Consider the following 26,906-nt stretch of genomic DNA (forward strand, 5'->3'; position numbering starts at 1 on the left):
ATGAATGAATGAATGAATAAATAACAAAAAGTAACAAACGGGGGTAGTGCAGCCAGCAAGTGGCAGGTGCTAGGAATAGGGCAACAGACTAGGTGTGTCTGAATGGGTTCAGAAAAAGAAGAGAGGGGGGTGGGGGGGACTGTAGAGTTACAGATGCAGACCCCAGTGCCAGGGATTGCCCGGAGGCAGTGCGGGTGATTGGCAGGGTGAGCAGGTACCTGGTCCCTAAAGACGGAGGGAGACCAGGTGCATGATGCCGAGACAGAACAAATCAGCAAGGGAGAGGAGGAGAGAAAGCAGAAGCAAAGAGGAAGGTCTTGAGGTGTTTCCGGAACCAGAGATGGTTCTCCTCAAGTTTCAGAGTGGTAGGTAGGCTGTTCCAGAGGGAGGCCCCAGCCAAAGACGGAGATTTACCCCCCAGCTTGTTTCTTAGAAAAACTGACCCTGAGGGAGTTAGAGGTGGAAGAGTGAAGGGCTCGGGAGTGAAGGCATTTACAGAGGGGCAGCTGAAGGTATTTTGGACCCAGGCCCTAGAAAGCCTTGTGGGCAATGCAATGCAAGAATAACATTGTGTTCTTCTTAAAGTGTACCGTAGGATGTTAATTTACCACCTGATCTGCTTCATACAGACCTAAAACGAAGCCCCTCTTAAAAGTATATGGTTCCTTACCTTGAACAGCTGCTGCTCTTCTAAACATGCAACGCTGGATAGTACCTCCCATGAATCTTGGAGCATTTCCAAAATAGTCATAAGGTCCATTATTTACTTTGAAATACCTTGTGTAATTGGGTTTTTCTTTTCTTGAATTGCTGAGTGCATTCAGAAATAGTTACTGTGTGTTAATACTTGTTATTGAGTATCTTAAGACCTCTCCAGAAAGTATGAGTGCCTCACTAACTCTGAACTGAATTCTCAAAAGTAATGTTGCAAGGAATATACTTGTAACAGGGTTGGTTTATGTTGCGGAGAATTCTCATTTTTGTGCTAATGCCTTTCAACCTTCGAGACCCCGAGCACTTTTGCTGGACTTAAGGACTGTTTTATTTCAATCCTGGAGTGAGTGAGACCTTTTGCTCACTCTCGTGTTTTGACCTGATTTGGATTATGCGTTTCGTTTGTTTTTGGAGTCTGCCAAACTCCATAGGCATTTACTTTTTGTATGGTGACCCACAGCACCTTTAGTGCAGTGTCTGAGAAATCCTTTAGATTTCTCATAAGGTTTAAATAACTTTTCTTGAGTGAACTACAGTTCCCAAGAATAGTAAAGTGAAATTGACTTTACTTACCCTTTTCTTTTTGTAGGTCCAGCACACCCCATCTTATGTGGAGTGCTGGGGGGGCTACCTAGTTGGCCATTATCCTACTTTCTCATGTAACATTTTGAACGTTACCCTCCCTACTAAATGGCTGGTGGCAGCGGTTTAATTTTCATACCATGGTGCTTTTTGTACCACAGGCTGAATCCTCAGCTGCAGCTTAGCACCCATGAGTGAAAATGTTGTCAAAATGGCCACTGTCTTCTTTTTTCGCCATTTTCTGTTTGTGAGGTCTTTCTTGGGTTTTACACTGTGCTTCAAGGCAGACCTGAGCTCTTTGTTCGTTTTGCCTTTTGGTGGGCTTCAGTCCTGAAAACTGCCTCTGGCTCCAGTGTGTCTGTAAAGGCAGGATGTGAGATGTTCCCGAAACTCGCCTGTCCTTTGTCTCTAGGAATGTCTGAATGCAACCAGTCCTGATTGGCTGGCAGCCACACTGCTGTGAGATTGACAGCCTAAGCTGTGCATGGATGGGAGAAAGCTGCTTTAAAGGCGAGGGTTTGGGACTTGAGGCAGAGCTGACCACTGGGAGAAACACCTGACGACGAAACCGTGAATGAAGCTTGCTGCATCCTTCTGGACCTTTGAATTGCCCAGTGAAGCTCTGTTGCTGTGCTGAAACTTTTCTAATCGACAACCGAAGCTCCGGAAGGGATGACATCTTCTCTTGGGTTAGTGGAACCAACTAACCCCGAGACGAACTCCACTGGACCATATTCCCGCTGCTGCAAGAACACAGTGCCAGGGGTCGAGGAATCCGTAGTCGAGTGCGTCTGCAATCCAGCCAGAAGCCCCAGGAGTCTCCTAAGGACCGTCCAAAAGCAGGATGACTAGAGCTAGAGTCCCCTCACCAGAGTGCAGGACTCAAGGAAGCCCAACTGGTATCCGAAATCCGCGTTGGTGCTGTTTACCGCATGCTGAAACCACAAAAAGTGCTGAACAACCGAAAAGAGCCCATAGCTGCTGAAGACCTCCAAATCCCTGCCACAGGATCCCTGCATAAGTCCTCTGGCTTGTCTCCACGACTGAGGCTCTGGAGGTACTGCTGCAGCAGGACAGAATCCAGCTGGACCACTCTTCAAACTGGAGGATCTGTTTAGGTTTGGGGTACTTGCCGCATTCTCTCTTCTATCAGCGCTCTTCTCATTTGAAACTTGCATTGGCTTACTTTTTAGAGTTGGTTCCAACTAGGCTTTTCACAGGCTTAACAGCTTGTGACCCTACAAGTGATTTCTACAAAACTCTCTAACTTTCCAATACTTTTTATTTAAGAAGTGCCTCAGCTCCATAGACTGTGTTCCAATTGACTTTGGCTGTCCTGGCTCCCTGCAGACTCTTATAGTCCATTTACTTTGATATTTCTGTCCCTCATAGGTGGTAATTTGTTTTAGACTGTCCTTGCTGGGAAAGGCTTGTCTAGGCTTCATTGGAAGATTTAAGTATACTCAAATGCCCCGAGAACCTGTTTAACCTTTTTCCTTCCTGTAACCTTTGCTTTCTGGAACCTCAGAATCTGCAACGTAGAACTGGTGATATATAAATGCCATTAATGTCCTTATGAATGAAGTCCCCTCCGGGTGTAGGAAGTGTGTAATAAGCATATCCAATGAGTAGCCACTAACCGATGCCGATTCTGAAAAGTATTTTAAAGTATGCTTGATTGTTAGATATTTTGCCCTTTTTAAAGAACACTTATTTAAAAATTGATGTTAAATAACTATTTGTCACTGAAACCTTGAGTGTAAGTGTTACTTGGCTACTTGTATTTGCAAATGTCCTTGCTACAGCTCACATTTACCCCTCTTGAGATGGACCTGGCTGCTCAGTCACACTACCACCTTGTGTAGTACAGACTTATATCAAAAGGTGGGTTACCTAATACCAGTCAGATGAGTGTTGTGTAGTCTCACCCAGTGTGACTACACCAATTCTTACCTAACAGTTTACTAAGTGGTTTGAGCTGACTGAACTCAGAACCAGGTTTTTGGGGGAAGTGCATAGAATCAAAACAATGCGAAGAAGCGGAAAGCTTCTGGTCGATTCTCTTGGGGGTGGGGGTGCGTTGAGGGGGGGGAGAAGATGGTGGCCTAATCTTTGCATCAATACAGTTTTTGAAGGAAGTACTCAAGATGTAAAAAGGGACGGATCTAATGTTAAGTGTGATGATTTGTCTTGGTTCTTATTTTTTAATGTTATGAAGTTATGGTGATGCATTTTAAAGGAATTGATAAAGGTGTGTAAAACTGTGTGATCAACAAAAAAGTGATTTCTTAACTGAGTGTCAGTGCATGACTGTTCGCGTCTACTACCCTTGAAGTACTGAACTATATTCTAAAAGTATATCTAACCTGGTTTTACTTACCAAAAATGGCTGATTGCATTCTGAATGTTTAATAATTTTGACTCGCCTTGAAGTGCCGAATGCTATTCTTAGTAAGGTTTTACTTTGGGTTGAATCCCTTAAGTATTGAGTTGGTTTTTAAAATTGGATTTATATATGATATGTTATAGTTCTTATTTCCCCCCGATTTTATGTGGTCCTAATTGTATTTAAATAAACCCTTTATTTTTACAATACATAGTGTTTCACAGTTTCTTTGGACCATATTTATTTTATTTTTTGGATTTGTGCAGCGCACTACAGCCCAAAGGCATTGAGGTGCTATAGGAAGTGATTTTAAGTAGGCTTGGTTCAGGGTTACATTTAAGCAGCCCAGCATTAAAGTTTCTTAGTTAATTACAGATACATACTTGCTTGGTTACAATTTGGCATGTAGTACATTTACATGAATGAAACATTGAAGCTAGTGTCAGTACCTGGCCACATACGGCGGGATGTATGACAGTAGTGAACGTGCGCACAAGTCAGACAAATAACATGGTTTTTATTGCTTTGCGGAAGGCAAGGTGCGAGTCGATCCTCCTAATGTGAGCGGGAAGGGAGTTCCAGTACGATGCAGCCATAGAGGGGAAGCTAGTACCTCCAGCACAAACTCTCCTGGTTTTAGGAATGAAAATCCTGTTGGTTTAGGCCAGTCTGGTGGGCCTGTCTGAGGTTGGCATATCCATTATTTGGACCAAGTATGCGGGAGCTCGATCATGGATGCATTTATGCGTGAGTGCAAGGGTTTTAAAGATAACCCTCTCTTTAACGGGGAGCCAGTGAACCTGTCTCCTGGCCTCAGATGTGGTCCTTTTTAGAGATACCAGTTGCGGCTCTAAGGACATTATTTTGAACCATTTGGAGTTTGGAGATATTTTTGCCCGAAGTCCCTACAAAGAGGGCATTGCAATAGTCCAATCTTGATCCAGTTATTCCTCTTGCAATGGTAAGGCAGTACTGTTAAGATAGTGTGTGGGAGCGAGGGGCCATTGGGCCCCTCTCTGCCATCACTTCTCAGTACAAAACTCGGACCAAGTGCCTCTAGTGGTGGGTACACCCCTCGCCCTTACGCAATGTTAACTTTGGGTTACATTTGCATAGATGGGACCACCAAGCAGGACACGGGGCATCCATTTTTTGTACCCCCTTTCGACTCCATCTTGGTGACCAGGCCTCACTGCGATAGTACAAAATGCCTCTCTCCCTTTTCCCCGCCGCAGCAGCTTGGTGCACTTGGCCCCCACCCTTCTTCCCACTCTGACTGGAAAACTCTGCAGCGCCATTCTCACGCTGAAGCCGGAGATGCTTGCAACAAATAATAAATGTAACACATCTCTTTTCCTCTGAGATCACTGTCCTGCATGTGAACCAGCATAAGCCAAGCTCATAGCTCGTCCATCTCCACAAAAGTGTCCTTGCCCTCTCACCCTCGCCAGTTGAAACTTATTGTTATTTTAACCCTGTGTCCCGGCAAGTTATCTTTCATGTGCCAGACCGCTGACCATGCTATGAAACCCACCCAACAGACCCCCAACTAACATTAGACCCCTGCTGCAGTATATCGTGGCCAATACTAACAAATGCCACATACCTGAGATTCTTGTGAGACTAACCCTACAGTTCAATGACAGTATTATAGTGGTCAAGACTTGTCAACCTGTGATCCGTATAACCCAAACGTCACAGATTTTATAGATACCTGTGTGATTTGTATAGTGACATGATAAACGGAGTCTTTTGATCAGCCATTATTTAGTGCATGCATTATTTAGAATGTATTTTCTTAGCTTAGATAGTGACCACCATGTTTCACAGCGACCTGACCTTCACCCATCCGGAGTACAGATGTCTGACGTCAATCCTCCTGCCAAGTAAGCAACCAACCCGGAGGAAGAGATGATGCCCACACCTAAGACACCACACTGGCTGACCAATCCGGGTCCAACGTAGCATCATGTGTTAAATATGCCAATGTACTATATAATATGGTGTAACTTTGATGTGTTCAGAGCACTCTCAGAGATCTAGATAAACTTTTCCTTGAACTCTCGCAGCCTGCTCTTTTCTGCCTTATTCTCTGTCCAGGGAGTGTCTGTTTTATTCATTTCTACACGTATAAGTCAGGGAGGGCACAAACCATAGGAAGGGTCTGGCTGCATTTAGCAATTTGGAGTGGTATGCTGAGCAGGAGGAAATTGCGCTAACCTCTCTATTCATAGTCGGGTTAGAGTCAAGGTAGACACCCAATGTTTCAACTGTTTGGGATAAAGTGATGGGAATGTTGTCAATAGGACAGTAGCTATATTGTTTGTCCAGTTTACCCAGGGTGGCTGGGGATCCAATTAACAGAAGTTCATTTTTTTCGCCATTTAGGCACAACCAGTTGTCTGCCATCCAGGTTTGGATTGTTGAGTAGGTGGAGTTGAGGTTGATTACGTCAGACTTGTAATCACCTGAGGGGGGGGGGGATTAGTACCTGTGTGTCATCAGCATAGTTTGTGTATGAGATGCCCAATAGTTCAGTATATTGAACAGTGGCCTAGTGAATAGGTTGCATAGGGTAGGCAAAATGCACGAGCCCTCTGGGACTCCACATTTAATGTAACTTGGATGGGCACATGCTGAGTCAGTAAAGACTTTCATAGCCCTTTCCTGAACGAATGAGGTGATCCAAGCACAGGCCTTTGGGGATAAGTTTGCTGCTGTGGAGAGATGGTGGCAGTGTGTCTTGTGGTCCACCAGGTCAAATGCTACAGATAAATCAAGGAGCAGCTGGGACCGCAGGTTTGCCTACGTCTCTAAGGCCGTCCAATAGATTTTAAAGGTCCAACAATGCAGTTTCGGTGCTGTGACCTGGACGGAAGCCAGACTGCTGGAGACCTAGAAGACGTTATCTTCAAGGAATTTTTGGACTTCAATGTAGGCTGCTTTGTCCAAGATTTTTAGTGAAAAAGGGACCGTGGTAATGGGTCTGTTGTTCCCTGGGACTGTTGGGTCAAGGTAGAGTTTCTTAAGGAGCGGGCGTACCCAAGCTTCCTTAAGGCCAGTTGGGACATGGCCAGACTGGAAGGATGCATTAATAAAGGCTGTGAGAAAAGGGGCACGGGTGGAGGGCACAGTCGTTGATGAGCTGACCTGGAATCCCCTTTACAGTAGGTAGGTTTAATGGATTTGAGAAGGGCAATGACTTAGGATTCACTCATATCCTTGAAATCAAATGGTGTGGATTCACCAGAATTGGTTATAGTGGTCAAGTCGCTGTAACCTATGTATGCTTAATTTCTTTTTACCAAGCTACAGACCTCTCTTCCCCCCTAAAATGAGCCTGGCTGCTCTCTCCGTGCTCCCTACATTCCCAGGTGGTACAGCTTCATACGAAGAGTGGAGCTTATGTACTTTCTCAGATGTATGGTTTTATGAAGCCCTTAGAAAAACTGTCCTGACACACACACTCCTGAAATAGTTTCCTGTGTTCATACTTTTCCCTGAGTAGCTTACTGCCCCTCTATAAAGTATATGATTTACTTAACTAGCTCTGAACTGTGTTCTTAAAAGTAATGGTGGTAGTTTAACTGTATCCATTCTTCACAGAATAAAGTTACATATGTTGCAAGATATATACTTGTAACAGTGTGGGTCTAATTAAATGATTCTGTAACTGACTAACACTGTAGGTTATGACCAAAAGGGTCTGCTGCCCTTGAATTACTTACTGTATTCTGAAAGTATATCAAACCTGGTTTTACGCCTCAAGAATAGCAAATTCCCATTTTGAATATGTATCTTCAGGCTTGACTAACCTTGAACTGCATATTGCTCTTCTTAACAAGGTTATATTCTGGTTTGCATACCATAAATATTAAGTTGGTTTTTATATTTGTTTGACTTGGGTGATAGTATTTACTTTCCCAAGATTTATCTTTGGCCCATATGTATGCTACAATTTCTTAGTACCTACCAACAGCCCTCTCTCCCACCTAAGCTAAGCCTGGCTGCTGTGTCTACGCTACCAAATATTCTCAGGTGGTACAGCCTTATACTTGGAGTGGAGGTTTGTGCGGCCTCAGATATGGTTTTATGAAGCCCTAAGTTGGACTTAAGAAAAACTGTCCTAACAGCGCTGACTAACTGGCCCTTGACGTCCAGGGCCCCCTCCTCTGGAATGCCCTACCAGCTGGGATATGACAGATCCAAAGCTCTTCTATGTTTTGAGCAAGCCATAAAGACTCACCTTTTCAACCTGGATTAACCCTCCATAGCCTCACTCTTTCTACTGGTCATGTTGTGTGTCTTGTCTTTGTTTTTTGTGCGCCCTGAGGCCTACGGGCATGCGGCGCGTAATGAGAATTTAAATAAATAAATACTAGTTAATGGGAAAGCTATAATAGACACCCTTGGGACTGTCAGGCAGCATCAGAGGGGCTATTTGTGGCAGACACCTGGTCACATGGGTCTCAAAAGTATACCTCCCACTATAAAATACCCCTATGCATCGCTGCTACACACAAACACATTCAAAATATGTTCTCAATCTAACAATACAACTAAAAATTACCTTACACTGCATCACAGTTGAACGAGATTCAGCAATGCAGTGCACAAACTGTAACTGTATAGTGGAGAGAAACGCAATATATTAAAACCTGCCTTATAACCATACAGCAGGTACCTCACTTTTGCAGTCCTTCTCTAGCAGGTCTCCAATGCTCTAAAAGAGTGTTTTCAGTAAGTACCTGGTTGGTGCGAGGTTGCAAGTCCTAAGGTCCCCTGCACAAGTGTGGTCAGACCCAAAAGGTAAGTCTTTTATATGTAAGAGGTGCATTTAAAAGGTAATCAAAATACATTTTCGGTGCACTCCCAATACCTCAATACTAGGGGTTGTCTGGGGCGGGAGAGGGCTTTGATTAGAACACCACCGATAACAGCCAGGAAAAGTATAGTGGTAGGTGTTGAACTTTACGCCAATGCAACCCCTATTCAGTTGAGAGGGGCTCAAAAACAGGTAAGCACTCTCACCCCTTACACAGATTTTCCAGATGACCACCCCTAAGATTGCCAGGGACACTTACTTAAATTGTTTTAGTTGATTGGAGTCATGGGTTGCAGGTGCAGTGGCTGACGTTGGTGTCTGGATTGGGTCCAGCTGTTCAGTGATTCTGATCTTTGTTTTGGGACTTTTCTGACATACTTGCAGCAGAATCAGCCAGACTCCTTAAGACAGCATCCACTGCTGCCTCCACAACAAGGATGTACCACAAGAACTCATAAACTGAAGGATTGTGCTGAAGGATCTCCTGTCGAGGGTCAGCTGGTCTGATTCGTGGCAGAGGTAAGAACCTGGCTTGAGGAAGGCCCCTCTTAAGTGGATAGCAGCAACCGCAGCAATGTTTCTGGGCCGGCGATCTAGGATTTACAGAGTTCTAAGTTCCGTCTAGGGATGGCACCTGCCGTGGCCGATGTAGGACAGTTTTTCTGAAGTCCAACTAATGGCTTAGTAAAACCATTCAACTGAGGCAGTACAAGACTCCACACTTAGTATAAGGCTGTACAACCTGAGTTCAGGGTAGTGTAGACAGAGCAGCCAAGCTTATTTTAGGAGGGAGAGAGGGCTTTAGACTCAGTACAAGAAATTGTAATACAACTTTTCCACAGAAACACTATGGGCCTCATTCCAGGTTTGGAGGTGTAACCATGGAGTAAATTACTCCATGGTTGCCTCCGATACCGCTCCGACTCCTCCATGGTGAATGGAGTAATTTCCGGTCCATTCCAGGGTTGGAGGGACTGGTAATTCCCCATTCACCTTTTGCCCTTCCCCATTCCCATTTCAGCCCCATAGGGCTCAATGGGAATGGGGAAGGAGTAAATTACGGCACCGTAAATTACGGTGCTGTAATTTACTCCAAGGTCACGTTGCGGATCCAGTAATTTACTCCTGCTAAAAGCAGGAGGTAAAGTGGGACCCGCAAAGGGAACTCGGAATACGGAGGTAAGGGATTACCGCCATCGGTGCCCTTACAGGCGCCGGTAATCCCTTACCTCCAACTTCGGAATGACCCCCTATGTATTGTAAAGATACATGGTTTAGTTAAATCTAAGTAGGCCCAGATAAATCTTGGTGGGGGGCGGGGAGGAAAGGAGTACTATAATAGATTATATAAATGCATTATAGAAAAACACACTATGCTTGAAGGTACACAGACCAAAGCATATCACCTAATTTGGAAAACCGAACAGGAGTTCTAGCGAAGTCAAAACCAACAGTTACTTTTAGATTACTTTCAGTAATAGCAGGGTAGTAGACCCGATCAGCTGTTCCATGATGCTCAGCGAGAAATCAGTTCTATCAACTGGACAATATACTTTTCTGATCTAGTGAATCAGATTCTAGGAACAGTATAATCCTGTAACTCTAATTCAGGATAGTATAGTTAGTCTAGGGGAGTTGGACCTTGGGGTGTAATATTCAATTACAGTTGCTTTTCAGTTCACAGACTAAGGGAAGCAGTAACTCATCCACAGGATGGTCCCAGACTACTTCTGAAAGCCACTGACTGCAGGCTTTGCTACAGGATGAAGGACCAGTAGCTCCTTCCAGTCTAAACGAAGAAGACCCCGACAAGGGCCATATCTGATCACAAGAAATTCAGCAGGACTTCACCGGGTGTGGCTTGGGCAATGCAGTTTTCCCAGTCTCCAGTGCATGGTACTTCTTCAGACTTTTGGATTCAGTGGGGAACCACCAGAATAGTCACAACTCCTGCTCTTATCCAGAATTCAGTCTGGAGTTCCCATCAATGGCAAAATATGTACCATTCAAACTGCTAATGGCAGTCCAGTCCTGGAGCACCACAAACCCCACATCTACCCAGCAACAGACACTTTCTGGCAGGATTGTGTATTCGGTCCATACAGTCCCAAACCCAGTTCAGCCACACAAAGGCATTAGCCCGTGAATCCAAACCTAACCCAGTGAAGTGCATGCCCTTGTTTGTTTCCTGGCCTGAGATGGCAGGAAGATGGACGAAAAATAAGATTGCCAAAGGACAGGACTTGGTCCACATTGAACAGCCATTTCAAGTATATTGTATTGGCATTGGTGCACACGAGTGCCTGCCAAAACATGAGAATCACAGTTCACTGCTGCCAGCCAGGCTAAGGCACATCACACAGGCATAAAGTAGTTTACCAATCAAAAGTGGAAAAGGGATACAAAGCAGCACTCCAATTCTATGGTACTTTGTGGCACATTAAAAACAAACCGAAATCATGGCTGAGGGAAACCGTTCCCCTTCTCTGGTAGCCTTAAGAGCTCTCCATTGCCCTTGAAATTAATGAGCTGAACAGGTAAGTAAAGTTGAAAATGCTTTATTTACCTGTAAAGTCAGGCAAGGGTACATGGAAATGACAAAAGCTGCTGGAGTTTTCACAAAAATTTATGGTTGGGAAATCCAAAGAGATTTCTTTCCTAATATCTGTTGTGTTCTGTTTTGCCGTAGATTGCTATTGTGCCTTTCCTTTTCATGTACTGCCTATGCTTTTGTTCTGTGGAACTCCAGTTTAATTTCTATTATTGCTTTGACTCTCTAACGTTGTCTCTGTCACCCCATAGTGCTGTCCCTCTGTTTGGTACTTAACTGCATTTTGTTTCCCCAGCTTTCACTCATTGGTTATTGATGTCACCATGGCTCTAGACACCCTTTCTCTCCCAGTCTTGGAACCTCTGACACCATCCAGGCTGCAAGATGTTACAGTACTGGCCCTAAGTTGCCTATATGCAGGTGAGAATTCTATTTTTTTTTTGATATTCCAGGTTTCTTCATCTGGTCTTTTGGCAGTGATGACCTTGTCTGGTCATATTGGCTTATGAAATCTAAATTGATTTAAGCACTCATTCTAATGCTCTTACCCTGCTGCCCTGCTGCGCGTTATAATTGATATTGAACAACATTGTTACTTGGTGGAGAAAGACCACCGACGTCCGTGTGCACACAAAGGTTAGCATGCAAGGAGCACACTTTTGGTAGAGCCTTCTTTCCTCAAACTCTGCTGGCTTAATGTTAGGAAGAATTATCAGTTTCTGTGCTAATTCCTTTTAACCTGAGAGACCCCCAGAACTTTAGCTGGTCTTTGGACATTTTAGATTTTTTTTTTTGAACTCCTGAGTGAGTGGAACTTTTTGCCACTCGCTTATTCTTTTTCTGACTGGGACTTTTTATTCTCTACCGTTTTATGTAGTTTGGTAACCTCCATATGTGAATACAGGCATCTGCTGTTTACTTAGTGCACACAGCACCCTATGTGCAGTGTCACTGAGGAGTCCCTTGGACTTCTCTTTTAATGTTTAAATGCATTCTTTTGTCAGGACTACAGTTCCCAAGAGTAGTAAGATAATTTTTTATCTTACTATTTCCTATTTGAATACAGCACACACCACCTTATGAGAGGTGCTGGGGGCGGGGGTTACATTGTAATTCCTTCTCCCGCTCCTCATGTAGCTTTTTGTTGCAGTTGAATAACTTAAATGGCTGGTGGCAGTGGTTTACATTTACTACCTTTTGTGCAGGTAACTGGCAGGCTGATTCCTCAGCTGCAGTACAGCACCCATGGGTGACCATTTTCGTAAAATGGCCCCGGTCTTCTTTTTTCCGCTTTCTTTTGTTTGTCAATTCCTTCTGGGCTTTTCGTCTATCCTTTAGAGTACATTCGAGTCCTTTGTGAGTTTTGCCTTTGGCGGTCTTCGGCCCTGAAGCCTGTGCAGGCTCCAATGTGCCTCGGAAGGCAGGAAGTGAGGGAGGAGGCCAAACCTTCACTATCCTTTGTAGGTGTGCCTGACTGAAACCAGTTCTAACTGGGCAGCTGGCTGTCCTGGAGGACAGCCTACCCCCAGGTGAGTGACGGATCCATGGGAGTGAACGGATGGGTTCCAGGGAATAAGGCGATGATTTTTGGACTACACTGGAAGGAGTCCGAAGCAGAAGACGATCAGACGCCAGCAGCACCTTCCAGGACAGCAGAAGCACCAGTGAAGCCCTGTAGCTCTGCAAACCCCGTTTTCAAATCGACAGGGCAAGTCTGCCAAGGACGACTGCCTCCCTTAGGCTGGTGGGACCAACTAGCCTTAAGACCTTCATTTTGGGCTATCCCCCCGATGTCCTGTGACTTTTCCGGGCTGCAGAACACCAATACCTAGGGTACCTGGACCGTTATCAAGTGCATCGTCTTCCAAAGATCGAATCAGTCTGAAACTTTGCAGGCATCCGTGTGGACCTCCAGAGGCAGGAATTCCTCACCAAAGTCCCCTCAAGAGAGTTCAGGACCGAGTAATCGAAGATAATCCAACCAGTGATATTAGTTTCTTCTTGGCGCTGAGCAAAAAGGCGCCAAAACCACAATCGCTGAAGTGCGTTGAATCCATTGCTGCCAACCCCCTTCTCCCGAGTGCTGCCAAAGTTGCCTGCCAAAGGTCTCTCCTTTTATCACCTCGAGCAAGGAGCAGGAATCTGAGTCTGCAATGTTGCACCTAGAAGGAAGCCAGCTACAATTTGTCTTAATCTTTAAGCTACTGTGGGGTTTGGTGTGTGCCATTTTTGGTGCTTCCTAGTTTGGGAAGTGCTGTTTTCTTCACGTCTGAGTTGACCTCAACTCCTCTGTTCAGGCTTTTCAGCCCCTTGAGCCCCTGTGTTTTCTTCAAGAACTACTGACTGCTTAAGTATATTTTACTCTGAAGAGCTTCATCAGAACTGGAACTGTCTGTAACCATAAACCTTTTGCTTTTCCCATGTTTGTGTTCCTGTACCTTTTTGATTTGACTTTATTTTAGTGGGTAGAGGGAATTCTAATAAAGCCCCCCCACCACACAACGTTTTTTAACATGCGATCCTGTGGCTGCCCACATGGCTCCTATGATAGATATCATTTTTAAGTGATGAATTGGAAAAAGGGAATATTCGTGCGCATAAAAGATGATTTGTATACTCCATTTATTCATACAAATTTCTTCTAGCTATGCAAAAATAATCCACACTGAAACTTAATCTAAATGGGGGTCAGTAAGAAAAAGATTTTTGTTGTACGTTGTGACTGATATTCCTAATTCAAAAAATCCACTCAATAGCTTCTTGAGATTGCCTACACAAAATTCAATTGAAATCGTGATTTACTTCATATGTTTTGTTGGTTCTAAGTGCAAATCTTGTTTCATTTGATCAGTTCTCTATTGTGCCGTTTATGCGTCTTCCTAGTATATCCTTTCTGTATGAAAATGTTATAGTAAACGTAGTTTTGTCTTCACAGAGCAATTTCTTCAGTCTATTATTGCATCTTCTGTACATGCATTTCGCCTTTTTTAATAGGCTCATCAAGAGGAGCAATAATCCTGATTTTAACACATTTTCTTTATATAACAGTTATCAGAATGTTCAAAGATTCACCATTATTCTAAGCCTAAACGTGCATAACCATGGATAAATGAATGTGTGCTTACTGACCTTGATAAACAAGTTGTAATGTATATTTTCAAATGTAGATTTACTTCTCATGCTCCTTTCTACAGAGAACATAATTTAGAATATCAAATTACACAAAGTGTACTAAATAGTACTTGGATATTGGAAAGAAATCTAACTTTTTCTTACCTTTTATTAGTGTTAAAAAAGGTAATGTTTTGAGAAAAGTGTCTCCCTTTTCCAATGTGCCTTTCATCCAATGCATAAGGCACATTGTAAAAACATAAATTGTTGCTTAATCCAGCGGCCAGTATGATGATGTTGTGTTTGCGTAAACACATGTTGGCATATTTATGTTCACACTTAAAATACAGTTGTGCAAGATCCCATGTTGTTAAATATTTTTATATTTAGACTTGCAATTTCATTGTTTAAATGGGAGATTTAAACCATGTCGTCTCTTCGCCTATAGGTGTTGGCTAAGGGCGAGTGCAGTCCAACTGGTGTGGGACTACACAAAACGTATCTCTTGGTATTGGGTGCCCCACCTTTTAATAAAGGCATGTATAACACAAGTTGGTAGTGTGACTGAGCAGCCAGGCTTACCCTAAGAGGGGTAATGTGAGCTGTATAGCTGTACAGTTAAATCAGTGAATAAAGGTATCCAAGTAAACACTTACACACTTAAAGTTATGATACACATTTATTTATATATACAGATATTTAAAGCATTCTTTAAAAAGCAGCAACTAGTAGTAACATTAATCCCAACTTGGGATTCAATTTAAAAAGTGAACAATAAAGCAGGTGAGTAATTCTTTCATATGTTATACATTTTCCGGCGCCAAGGGTGATGTCATTTGAGGTCAGTAATAACACTTATTTTTGTATTACCTTTGCAGTATTAAGTTATAAGTGAGGGAAATGTTCGGGTTAGATCAGAACATACTGGTATTCTATAAAAACAGTTAGATTCTTCCAAAGGGATGCAGACAGTCTTTCATCCCAGCAATAATAGTGTTCAACAATTAAAACCTGTAAGGGAACAAGCACTGCCAAAGCCAATAGGTTCAGAAGGGGACCTTTAGAGAGCCAGGACAACCAAAGTCAATGTGTCAGTTCAAGGTTCTGATGTTCTCTTCTTAGGAAATGTCTTTAAATAGTCAGTAGTTCAAATAGAAAATCACAGCAACTCAAAAGGAGTCCCCTTAAAGAACACAAGATGAAAGGCCAGTGCAAGTGAGTTGAGGTAAACTAAGGTCTTATAGCACTCCTAAGGAAGGAAGCACCACAAATGGCAAAAGGTTGATGTATCCCAAGCCTCACAGTACATGTGAACTGAAGAATTTGTTCCAGCTGGATGCCTTCTGGTTACAGTGCAGCAGACCCTTGTTCCTGGTAGTGGTGATGAAAGGGATGACAACTGGTGGGGTCCTGCAACAGCACTCGAGGGACTTGGCAGCAATGGATTCAGTGGCTTTGTTTTTGGTGCCTTTTTCTAAGCGTCAAAGAACAACAAATGCTCCGGTTAGAAGTTCCTCGGTCTTGGACTCTGGTGAGGGGACTCTGGAGGAAGACTTCCTGCTTCTGTAGGGTCCTCTGTATGCCAACAAAGTTTTGTCCAGATTCCCCAGATATTGGGATTCTACAGCCTGGGAAAGTCGCAGCAAGTCAGGGGTTGTGCCAAAATAGTTTCTCTTGAGGCTGGTTGGTCCCACCAGCCTAAGGGAGGAAGTTGTCCCGTGTGGGTCGTCCCTGTCGAAACAGACTGTGTCACCACACCTGTAAGGCTTCACTGGGCACTTCTCAGTCCAGGAGGGTGCTGCTGGCGTGTCTTCATGTCTTCTTTGTCAGATGTTGTCCTCCAGTGGTTGACTCTGCCTCTAGTCCCAAAAACCTCGCCTTTTAAGCAAGTTCCCATTCATTCACAACGCTAGGTTGTCGATCACCGAGCAGGGTGGCTGTCCTCCAGGACAGCCATCCAGCCAATCGGAACTGTTTTCACTCGGGCACCCCTAGAGACAAGGGACAGGGACGTTTCGGGACCCTCCCTCACTTCCTGCCTTTTCAGACACACTGGAGCCTGGGTGGGCTTCAGGGCTGGAGCCCTCTCAAGGCAAAGCACACAAAGGTCTCAAACCTGATTCAGAGTAAAAGCCCAGAAGAAATGACAAGACATGGTAAAAAATGGTCACCGTTGGGTGCTGTACTGGAGCTGAGGATTCAGCCTGCAAATACATGGCACAAGGTAGTAAAAAAGAAACCACTGCCACCAGCCATTCAAGTGAGTTAGTGCAACAGAATGTTACCTGAGGAGTGGGTTAAAGGTGTTACTAGGTAACCCTCCAGCACGCCACATAGGGTGGTGTGTGTTGGACCCACAAAGGAAAAGGTAAGTAAGACAGGGGTCCTCTTACTATTCTTGGGAACAGTAGTTCGCCCAAGACAATGTAGTTAAACATTAAGAGAAGTCCAAGAGAAGGCCAAAGGACTTCTTAGTGGCACTGCATAGAAGGTGCTGTGTGTCACAATGCAAAAAGCAGATGCCTATGGCGTTTACCAGACTCCATAAAACAGTAAGAAACACACAAATCCTAATAAAAAAAACACGAGTGAGAAAAAGGTCCCACTCACTCAGAAGTTAAAATTAAAAGCCCAGAATCAAGCAAAAGAGCTGGGTGTCGCTAAGGTTAAAGGGGAATTGGCACAGAAATGAATATTCTAACAGGTGTTATACTTAAAAATAAAGGCAGACAGGAAAAACAAAATGGCTGCTTAGTATAGTGTCCATTAACCTCGTTGGAGACTTTGTGGAAAATAAGGTTTTGTAAACTCTTATTTAGGATTGTGATGTGGGTAGGGGAAGAAGAGTCTAATGAGACTTATTGGTAAAAATTGGAATGGGAAAGTAAAAATAAACACTATATGGAAAGTCTAAAAGTCATTGTACTCTCTTTTCTCAAAGAAATCGGATTGAACGCTCCCACTGAGAAAGAGGTGGTTACCACGATATTTAAATCTCTTAAGGAAAAAAGCAATAATTTGGGACTTGAGCAAAAATTTGACATGCCTCTACACTAAAATGATATGCCCTACAGGTGTTAAAACTCGCCACACCCAGAGGCTATCTATTAAAAATGGGAAATAGAGAGATTGTGAGACTTATCATCCAACTCCACTTTAATATCCTCTCATGTAAAAAATATACAGGAATCTGGACAAAGATTCCCCGGGGAGAAAGACTGTGTAGGTATTGTAACATCCAGATAGAAACCACTAGACATATACTCACTAAGTTTATAAAATTACATGGATGGTGTTTTTTTTTTTTTAAAAAAAACATCTTTATTAATCAAAGGCATACAAGAACAATGCATTGGTACATTACCCGAAGAGGGGTCCTTATAGTCTGGCTGGAAGTTGTCACCTGCACCTTTGCTCTTCAGGGTGACAGACTTTTGCAAGCCCTCAAGTGTTTTCTGGTTTACCCCCCCATCCCCTCCCTCCTCTATTCCCCAACGTTCAAAATAAAACTTTTAGGATGTAGAGATCAAACTGAGTGAAGTGTTTCGTAGGCAATTGAGTCTTTTTTTTTTACTAAGTAGAAGTTCATATGGTGTGCATTCTCAGGCGTGGCTTGAAATATTGGGCTTCTGTGTCCTTTACTAGGTCGTGAAAGGGCGACCATATAGTTAGGAACCTTAGGTATTTTCCGGAGTTCAGGGCGCATATCTTCTCCATGGCCATTACACTCCAGATCTTGACCCACCACCAGGCTTTTTGTGGACCTGACTTGTTGTTCCAGTTCTGTGCCAGGGTCATTCTCGTCGCTGATAACAGACTATTAGGGGTATTAGGGAGGCCCTGTTCCCTGACATTGCATATATCCCTTCTATGGGCATTCCCAGCAGAATTGTTTTTGGGGACATTGGTAGTTCCACCCCTGTAATGTCTTTGATGTGGCTTAGTATTTCTTTCCAGGACGTGTTCGCTTTGGGGCACGTCCACCACATGTGGAATAGGTCCCCTCTCTCTCCGCATTTCCTCCAGCAGTTGTGTGAGTAGGACTTGTTGATTTTATTATCCGGTGGGGGGACCAATACCATCTGAGGCATCATTTATATGCTGATTCTTTAATCGTGGTGCTTCTGAAGATACTGTGTGCCCTTGCCAAGATTTGACTCCATTCCTGCTCGGTTATGGGTTCGTCCACGTCTTTTTTCCAGCTCACTTTATATGGGAGCGCATCTTCCAATTGTGCACTGAAGAGTAATCTGTAAAGTCTGGTCACTCCCTTTGACGTCTGACCTTCCTGTAGGGTCAGTTCCAGGCCTGATGGTGTCCTTGTGCCCGCCTGCTTCACTGTTGGGTGGGTTATCCAATGCCTAATTTGTGGGCATCTATAACATCCTTTTTCTTCCAGGCCAAATTTTACTGGCATTCTGTGAAGAGCAGTGGGGTGCCATTATTATATAGGTCTTGCAGGGTCAGTGTGTCGGCTCCTGCCCATCCTTCCCAGAACTTTTTTTGGACGCCCGATGAGAAGTCTGGATTGTGCATGAGTGGAGTGTTGGGGCCTAGCCCTCGTGAGATTCCCTTCCTTTTCCGGGCTTTGCCCCAGTTGAGCAGGGACCATTTGGTCGCCTCCAGTAGGGAACCACCTTTCTCTCGATCCCTGGTTTTCAGGCTTATTAGTTTTTAGAGGGGTGGCCGCTTGCTCAATTTGACACCAGCCTTTGTGTTTTTTTTTGGATTTGCCCACCTCAACATAGGGGCTAGCTGCGCTGCCAGTATATATTCGTTCACGTCTGGTACTCCCAGGCCTCCGAGCAGTGGTGGGCGCGTCATGTGTTTCTGGATCCTTGGTTTCTTCCCTTGCCAAATGAACTTGAATATCGCGTTTTGCAGCTCTTTGGTCTTGGCCGGGGTAACAGTCGTCGGGATGGCTCCCACCACATAGAGGAGTCTGGGGAGAGTAGTCATCTTTACTGCTGTGATTCGGGCGAACCATGACTGTTCTTAGGTTTCCCATTTGAGCATATCATCCTGCAACTGTTTCCATAGGGGGAGTTATGTTCATCTTGTATAGTTTGATTAGGTTGGACTTTAGGCGGATCCCCAGATACTCCAATGAGTCTTCCACCCAGGCCACTGGGAAGTTCTTCTCCAGTTTCTTAATCACTTCTCTCTTCTCTGTGATGTTCATTGCCTTAGAGTTGGAGAAGTTGATGGCGAACCCAGAGACCTCTCGGAATTCCTGTAGTTGGGACATTGCTCGGGGCATCGTCACTTCGGGGTCTCTCATGAAGAGCATAATGTCATCGGCATATAGCGCGATTTTATGGGTCGTCTGGCTGAACTTCATTCCTCTGATTTCCGCATCCTGCCTGAACCATGTGGCACATGGTTCCATTGCCATCGCGAAGATCAGTGGGGAGAGCGGGCATCCTTGTCGCGTACCTCCGAACTTTGACATAGGTGGAGAGTAAGTAGGCAATCCCTTAGAGCAATCTTTTTCTTGCTGTTAATTATCCTTCTTCAGTCTTTCGCTCATCTAATATCTGGAGAGAGCAGAAGCTTCAAGTTCAAGCTCTGTCATGCGCCATTTTGGAATCCCCCGTTTGAATGATTAGTCGTGTGATTCAGTACTGTGTGGAATTCACTGCTTCCAGAACTGGACAAAAGCAGACCGCCCCCCCCTTACCCGCTCACCCACTGCTGAAAATCTGCACCTGAATTTCTGAAAGGCTTCAGGAGACACAGAAGCTCTGCATGAGCATACATTCATGCTACACAGAATCCAGCCTTGAAGCGCTGCCTCTCCCAAAGATGTGAGGGAATCCACTGCAGCGCTCCTTCGCCCAGATCAAGTAGGGACTACTGGATCTCAGCCCCTGCTGTAAAGCTTATCCCTCTGAAGCTCCTCACTGTGCCTACATCTCCAGATCCAGAAGCAGGTGCCTCTTCGCTGCCTGGACTCTGTGCCGAACTGACCAGACCTCATCCCAGGACGTCAGGCAAATGCCCAGGTTCCACTTTTGAGTAGTGTCCTTTCCCACACGTAAGCATGCAAGCACCATAATGTCTTAATTTTTTTTTCTCCATTAGTTTGAAGTGCAAATTGGTTAATTAAAACCTTATACACTATAACATATGCAAATCAATTTTACAAATACTTTACAAAATTACAGAAATTAAGACATTATTACAACAATAATTCAACCTTCACAGATCAGATCTACAAAAAACAGGGCAGATGAGGCCATTGCATCGAATGCAAATTCCGTAATCATGTAATTCCTATGTGCTATCAACAGTTTGTGTAAAAGGGTTATGCAAAAATTATTTCTTATAATTGGTAAATATCATTAAATCTAAAAATGGAACCTAATCACGCATTAAAAAATATGAAAATATTTTCAATTTAAAATTGCTCTCTTCCATATTTAAAAAGCTGCCCCAATATATGCCATAATTTCAGCCCCAAATGGTCGACCAGAACTGGTCGGATGATATCATATTTAACTCACTCACCAGATTGCTGTATCTTTTAAAATGCCATTCATGTGGGATTCCAAGATGGCCGCCTGCAGGTGAAGACGTACGTCTCCCGAGCTCCGCACTTGCAGGATCGAAAAAGGGGTCTAAAGCACGCGAAAAGGTGCTGGAAAACGCAGGCAAAAACAAAATTGGTGTCTACTGGTGCGGACGGGCGAGTGTCCCCATTATAGACGTGGAAGAGCTCCGAAATACGACATTCCACTAAAGCTGCAGATTGGGCGGGAGTCCCAACGCGGAGGACCCAGAGGGGGATGGGCAAGTGAAGAGCTCTGCAGTGGAGGCCTTTCCAGCAGAGGACGAGCGTAGCTCTGACATTCGAGGCGCATAATAGCCTCTGCCCCTCCTGCCCCCCCTCCCGAGAATCCCTCCAGCGATCTGGGGGTGGCTGGAGCGCTACCCAGTTGGCGGACCAGTGGAGGCACCTATGACAGCGGCTCCTCGGTGGTCGGCGCAGCGCCCCATGCACGGATCGGGTAGCCCCGGAGAACCCTATGAAGCATGAGGAAGATCTCGCCACTAAGGTGAAGCAGATCGGCAGCCGTGACAGAGGAGGGGCGAAGGAACCCCTCTCTGTGTGAGCCTGAAGCAGCTCCGCAGAAGCTGGTAGAGGTGCCGGGGACAGACAGCGGGTCCTGCGGAGATACCCAGGACCCAACGAGTGGAGGCCCGTGCAGCCCGAATTGACAGGGTGTACTCCACCCCCCCCAACCCCCGGGCGAAGGACGAGAAGATAGCGGACGGAGGACCCATCACATTGGAGAGGCTGAACAGCAGGAGCGGGGGCAGCCCCAAAACAAGAGGGACGGAGGGGTCGAAGCAGGTCAGCAGCCGTGGTGGAGGAGGAGCGGGGGAACCCCTCTGTCGGAGCGTACCTGAAGCCGCCCCGCAGAAGCTGGTAGAAGGGACGGACTGCGGGCCCTGCGGACCCTCCGCTGGATAAGCAGATAAGTGGAGGTACCCGGTGGAGGGGCCCGGGACCCGGCCTGTGCGGCCCGTGCAGACCGGGCAAACTCCGTCCCCCTCCCCCCCCCAACCCCTCCAGGTGGAGGACGGGAAGACTGCGGACGGAGGGCCCATCACATCGGGGAGGCTGAGAAGCAGGAGGAGAGTGCCGCCGGTATATGAAGGTAAGCAACTTTGCGGGAAGCCACAAAACTAGCAAAACGCGCTGGGGCACTCGGCATCAGATCCAGAAGCTGTCCACAATAGCCACAAGTGACATGTAGCAAGCCGCTCACTGCCGAAATGCGGCGAAGCTTCAGACCACCACTAGAGTGTCTACAACAAGCCATTGGTGGCAAAGGTAGCCCCAGAACAACAAGAGTGACGGAGCAGTGCAGATGCAGAGGGGCCTAGAAGTTGTAGGTGTGGACACAAGCCCTGCCGGGAAGCACAGGGCCAGTAGGAGCTACGGACGCCAGGGCTGTAAAGGAGTTTTACCCCTCATTTCCCTCAAAATACACAATCACTGACGGGAGCTCCAGCACCAGACTGTCTACTGGAGCCGCCCCTGGGGAGGTGGAGCGGAGTGGGCCAGATGCTCTGCAGACATTCTCTCGGAGTCAGACGTGTCCCAGTGGAATAGGAGCCAACTACCCAGCAGCATCATACCGAACAGTAAGCCCGAAATATTAAAATGTGCAGTGTGCCACAGCAGAAAACAGGTGATAAGGGCGGCCACAGCTCGCCCCTTTTACAATCCCACTGGCGGGAAGGTACGGTTGGATCCCCGAGGGCGGGCGGACAGCACCCTAGCTCTACGAACTGTCAACACTTATTCTGGCTGTTGCAGGGACAGCACAGGCCTAGCAACGAGCACAATATAGGAAAGACACCAGCGACCAGTCTAGATGCCAGGCGCCAGGACGAAAAGCGCACCCCCAAAAGTGAAATGATCCCCTAAAAAAAAAAATCAAAGCCAACTGGCCAGGTGCTGGGGTCGACAACAACCAAAAGACAAACACTTCTGCCACCACAACACTCTACAGAGACAACGCTAGATACATCCCCAAGCGCAATGGACTCAGATAGGGAGGACCTGCTGGCATGCCTGAAAGGTATGGAGACTAGAATGACAAATGCATTCCAGACCCAAATTGGTCAGCTACGGGATGACCTGAAGTCCTCACTCCAAGAAGTTCGGAAAGAGATCAATGAGTTGGGAGAGAGTGGATACAATAGAAAGTGGCCTCTCCAACTTATCGGAAGAATCCAAGCAATCCAGCCAGTTGCTGGACCAATTAGCAGTGCCTACGAATAATCTCGAACTTCAAGCAGAAGACCTCGAAAATAGGTCACAACGATCCAACATCCGAATTACAGGCTTATTTGAGTCAGTCCCGGACGGGGGATCTACGTGACACACTGCAGCAGACCTTTAGTAACATGCTACTCGACACCATGCCGGAAACAATAGGGTTTGATAGGATCCACCGCGTCGGACACCGAAGAACCGAACCAGGGGCTCGCCCCAGAGATGTGCTGGCGGCACTTACATCCTATGCCATAAAGGAAAGGATTATGATAGCAGCCAGATCTAACACCGATCTGACAATCAACGGGAGCCCATTCCAGCTGTTCCGGGATCTGGTGCTCTCCACCGTGCACAAGCCACGCTTAATGCGTCCGGTGACGAGGGCTCTGCGAAACAAACAAGTCCCCTACAGCTGGTTGTACCCGTTTGGCCTAACATTTAGTTGGGATGGAAGAGAGGAAAATAGCACGTGTGAGAAGGGCCTCTCGCTGTTGGGATTGGAGGGGGACCAGACTTGAGAAGGAAAGGGCCGGGTCAATAACACCCAGTCCACGGGAACCAACCCATGGGGATGCTCTACAATACGTAGGAGGAGACCCAGGAAAGAACCGCACCCCAGGGGGCCAACTAATAATCCACCATGACAGGAAGCTCAGCGATGATTGCTCAGGACACTCTCCTTACTCCTGCAGAGGAAGCCTACAACAATATCCCGAAGGGAAAATACACACATTTACAGGCCTGCAGAAACGGAGCCGGGAGGTACCGAATCTTGGAATCCAACCCGAGTCAAGGTTCTCTGAGACCTCTCCGAAGTGATGCCCTGTATAGTGACCCTAAGCCCCAGTTTGCCAGAGGGGGGGAATCTGGGATATCCCGGTCACAGGGGCCACAAAGTGGGAAGGAGGGAATAGGGGGAGGGAATAGGGGGAGGGAGGGGGCAGAGGGAGTAGGGAAGAGAAGGACGGGACAAACTGCTACCGAAAAACTCAGAGTAGAATAAAACAGCATAAAGAAGGCGAAGGAGGCATTAAGGCAACCCAGGATTGGACTAAATGGGGGGGGGGCATCCCTTCACAGATAGAGGATGGCGGAATGTAACTGAACTTGCCGACAAAGCGCAGAGTTATACTGGAAAGGTTAAGGGCCATGAAGGAGTCAGTCAGGATCCTACAGGAGACCCACCTGCTCCCGAAAGACAAGAGGATGGCCCATCGCGCTTTCCCTCAGCAATATTATGCATCTAGTGGAGGGAAAAAGAGAGGAGTAGCTATCCTGATAGGGCGAGATCTAGCATTTAAAAAACGTCAACTCCGTAGGGACAGCAGGGGAAGATAACTAGGGGTCAAAGGGACGATAGAGGGCTAGTGTACACAATTCTAGCCATTTATGCCCCAAACGAACGGCAGGATGTGTTAATCTCAGACCTACTGGACCAGCTGGGCAGCTGGTGTGAGGGCCAATTGATAGTAGGTGGGGACTTTAATTACGTCATGGACCAAGCGTAAGATAAGACACCCCCCACACCTCCCCAGCGGCGGACCAAAAGAACAAGCAGGCACTAGGGTGCCTCTAGAGAGTTGGGGGGTCATAGAGACCTGGCGATTCTTCCACGAGGGAATCAGTACACCCGTTACTTGGCTGTTCACCTAGGCTATTCCAGGATAGATATGATCCCGGTATCGGCTACCCTAATCCCCCAAATAACAATGGTAGAAATAGGGGTGGAATACTGTTCGGGCCACGCTCTGGTTATGGTTGGGGTGGATTGGGGCGCAGGAGCGTGAAAGTAGAAGCCACCCTGGAAACTAAATGACCTCCTCCTGAAGGATATAGCTTTAAGAGCCCACATGGAAAGCACCATCAATAATTACTTTAAAGAAAACAATAATGGGGAAGTGGGTTGGGGGGGTGGGGGAGTATGGGATGCATTGAAGGCGGGGATTAGGGGGGAGTTTATATCAAGCGGCAACATACTACAGGAACAGAGCCCTGGTAACACAACAGCTGGAAAAAGAGGTGAAGAAAGCTGAAGCCTAGCATAAGGCCCGGCAAACAAGGAAGTCTCAACGGAACTCGGGAAGATCCGACCTCGGCTCGAGAACCATATGGCCGAACGAGTGGCCCAGACACTATTAAACGCAAAACAGTCCTATTACACACACGGGAGCAGGCAAATAGATTCCTGGCCGCTAAACTGAGAAAACGAAAAGCCCAAAACTATATCACGCAACTACATGACAAACACGGCAATCCCCACACAGTGGAACAAGAAAAAATTGAAATTGGGGAAATTCCAGGAGGACCTTCTGTGTTGAGAGACCCTGGATCGGGAACAGCAACTCTCCTATATTCGCTCCACCCCCCTACCACAGATCGCAGAACAGGATAGGTTAAATTTAGGAAGCCCGATCACAGCGCAGGAGATCAGCGACGCAATCTCGGCACTACCGACAAGGAAAGCCCCCGGCCCAGACGGGTTCAGCAACGGCTACTATAAAACTTTCTGTACGCAACTCTTGGCCCCTCTGACAAAGCTCTTTAACACAGAGAAGAGGGGCGGGTAACGCCAGACATGGGGCGGTCCACGGCCATACTTCTTCTAAAACCAGGGAAAGCCCCCCACGAGTGCGCTAACTACCGGCCTATTGCATTGCTAAATACTGACGCGAAATTATACACACAAATTTTAGCAACAAGACTGATGAAGGTCCTCTCGAACAATTCATGACGATCAAGCAGGATTTATCACAGGCCGACGCACTCAAGACAACATGAGAAGAGCAATAGATGTAATAGATGCAGGGAGACAAACAACAAGCGATTGCATTGGCCGCTCTGGATGCAAGACAGGCTTTCGACAGTATGGATTGGCGTTATATGGAATTGGTGTTGGAAGGCTTCGGATGTGGTCCAGAATTCACAAAAATGGTGCTGGCAAATTACCAAATCCCATCGACAAGCTTTATGCTCAATGGTCAAACCTCGGAGTATGTCAAAGTTCTCCTTGTCCTCTCATGTCCAGTGTTGTGCCGGTGACGCACAGCTTTCCTTTAAGATGCCCTCCTCTACCTACTCTCCTTCTCTCATTCCTGATTGCCTGACTGCTATACAGGTATGGTGCACTGCTAATGATCTTTGTCTTAATGCCAGTAAGTCTGAGGTCCTTCTCATTGGAACTTCTGCCCCTTCGTTCTCTCCTAATCTCTGCCCGTCCTTCTTGGGCCCCTCCCCTCACTCTCTTGTGAGGCAAAAAACCTGGGAGGCCTCTTCTTCTCACCTCACATCACTGCTCACCTCACATCAGACCTTGCCAAGAAGGCCCGGTTTCAGCTCTACCTCCTCAGAGGCATCCTCCCTTTCCTCACCTTCCCCTAGAAACTCAATGTCTCCAGAGCTCTGGCTCTCTCCAGGCTGGATTACTGTAACAGCCTCTTCCTCAATCTGCCTCTTTCTTCCCTCCGCACTCTCCAACTCATCCAGAATAAGACTGCAAGCCTTATCCTTGGCCTCAAGCCCAGGGACGGCATCTCTCCAGCCCTATAATCTCTCCACTCGCTCCCGGTGGCTGCAAGGATCAGATTCAAGACCCTCTGCATCATCCACAATGCTCTCTGGGGCCTGGTACCACGCTACATCCAACTTTTGCTCCCTAAATACCGCCCTGCTAGAGTCTTCGCCTCTTCGCCTCCTTCTTTCCTCTCCCCTGCTAATGTCCCCCGGTTGCAATGACTGGCTGCCTGTTCCCTTCTAAGTCCTCCAGGGTCCAGGCCATCCGCCCACCAGTCTTCTGCAGTACCCCACTACCAGCACTTGCCTTCAGGCACCTCTCCCTGACTAGCCTACCTAGCCTGGTCCACCCCTGCTCCTTGCACTTTTACCAGTCCCACTGCCACCCGGCACACTTGCCCTCCATGGGCTCCCTTAGCACTTATCCTGCCTCAAC

At 46.3% G+C, this 26,906-nt stretch overlaps 1 protein-coding gene across 6 annotated transcripts in view; it reads left to right on the forward strand.

The window, feature by feature from the left end:
- The window catches only part of UBR4 (ubiquitin protein ligase E3 component n-recognin 4), a 2,945,062-nt gene that overhangs the window by 164,093 nt on the left and 2,754,063 nt on the right, over positions 1 to 26,906 (forward strand). For all 6 annotated transcript variants that reach the window (XM_069611069.1, XM_069611071.1, XM_069611072.1 and 3 more), the window contains exon 8: positions 11,354 to 11,478. In XM_069611069.1, coding sequence (XP_069467170.1) covers positions 11,354 to 11,478 — 125 coding nt within the window. The remainder of the gene's footprint in view (positions 1 to 11,353; positions 11,479 to 26,906) is intronic.

Source organism: Ambystoma mexicanum, chromosome 8 (assembly GCF_040938575.1).
Source record: "Ambystoma mexicanum isolate Mex_15411 chromosome 8, UKY_AmexF1_1, whole genome shotgun sequence".
Classification (NCBI taxonomy): Eukaryota; Metazoa; Chordata; class Amphibia; order Caudata; family Ambystomatidae; genus Ambystoma; species Ambystoma mexicanum.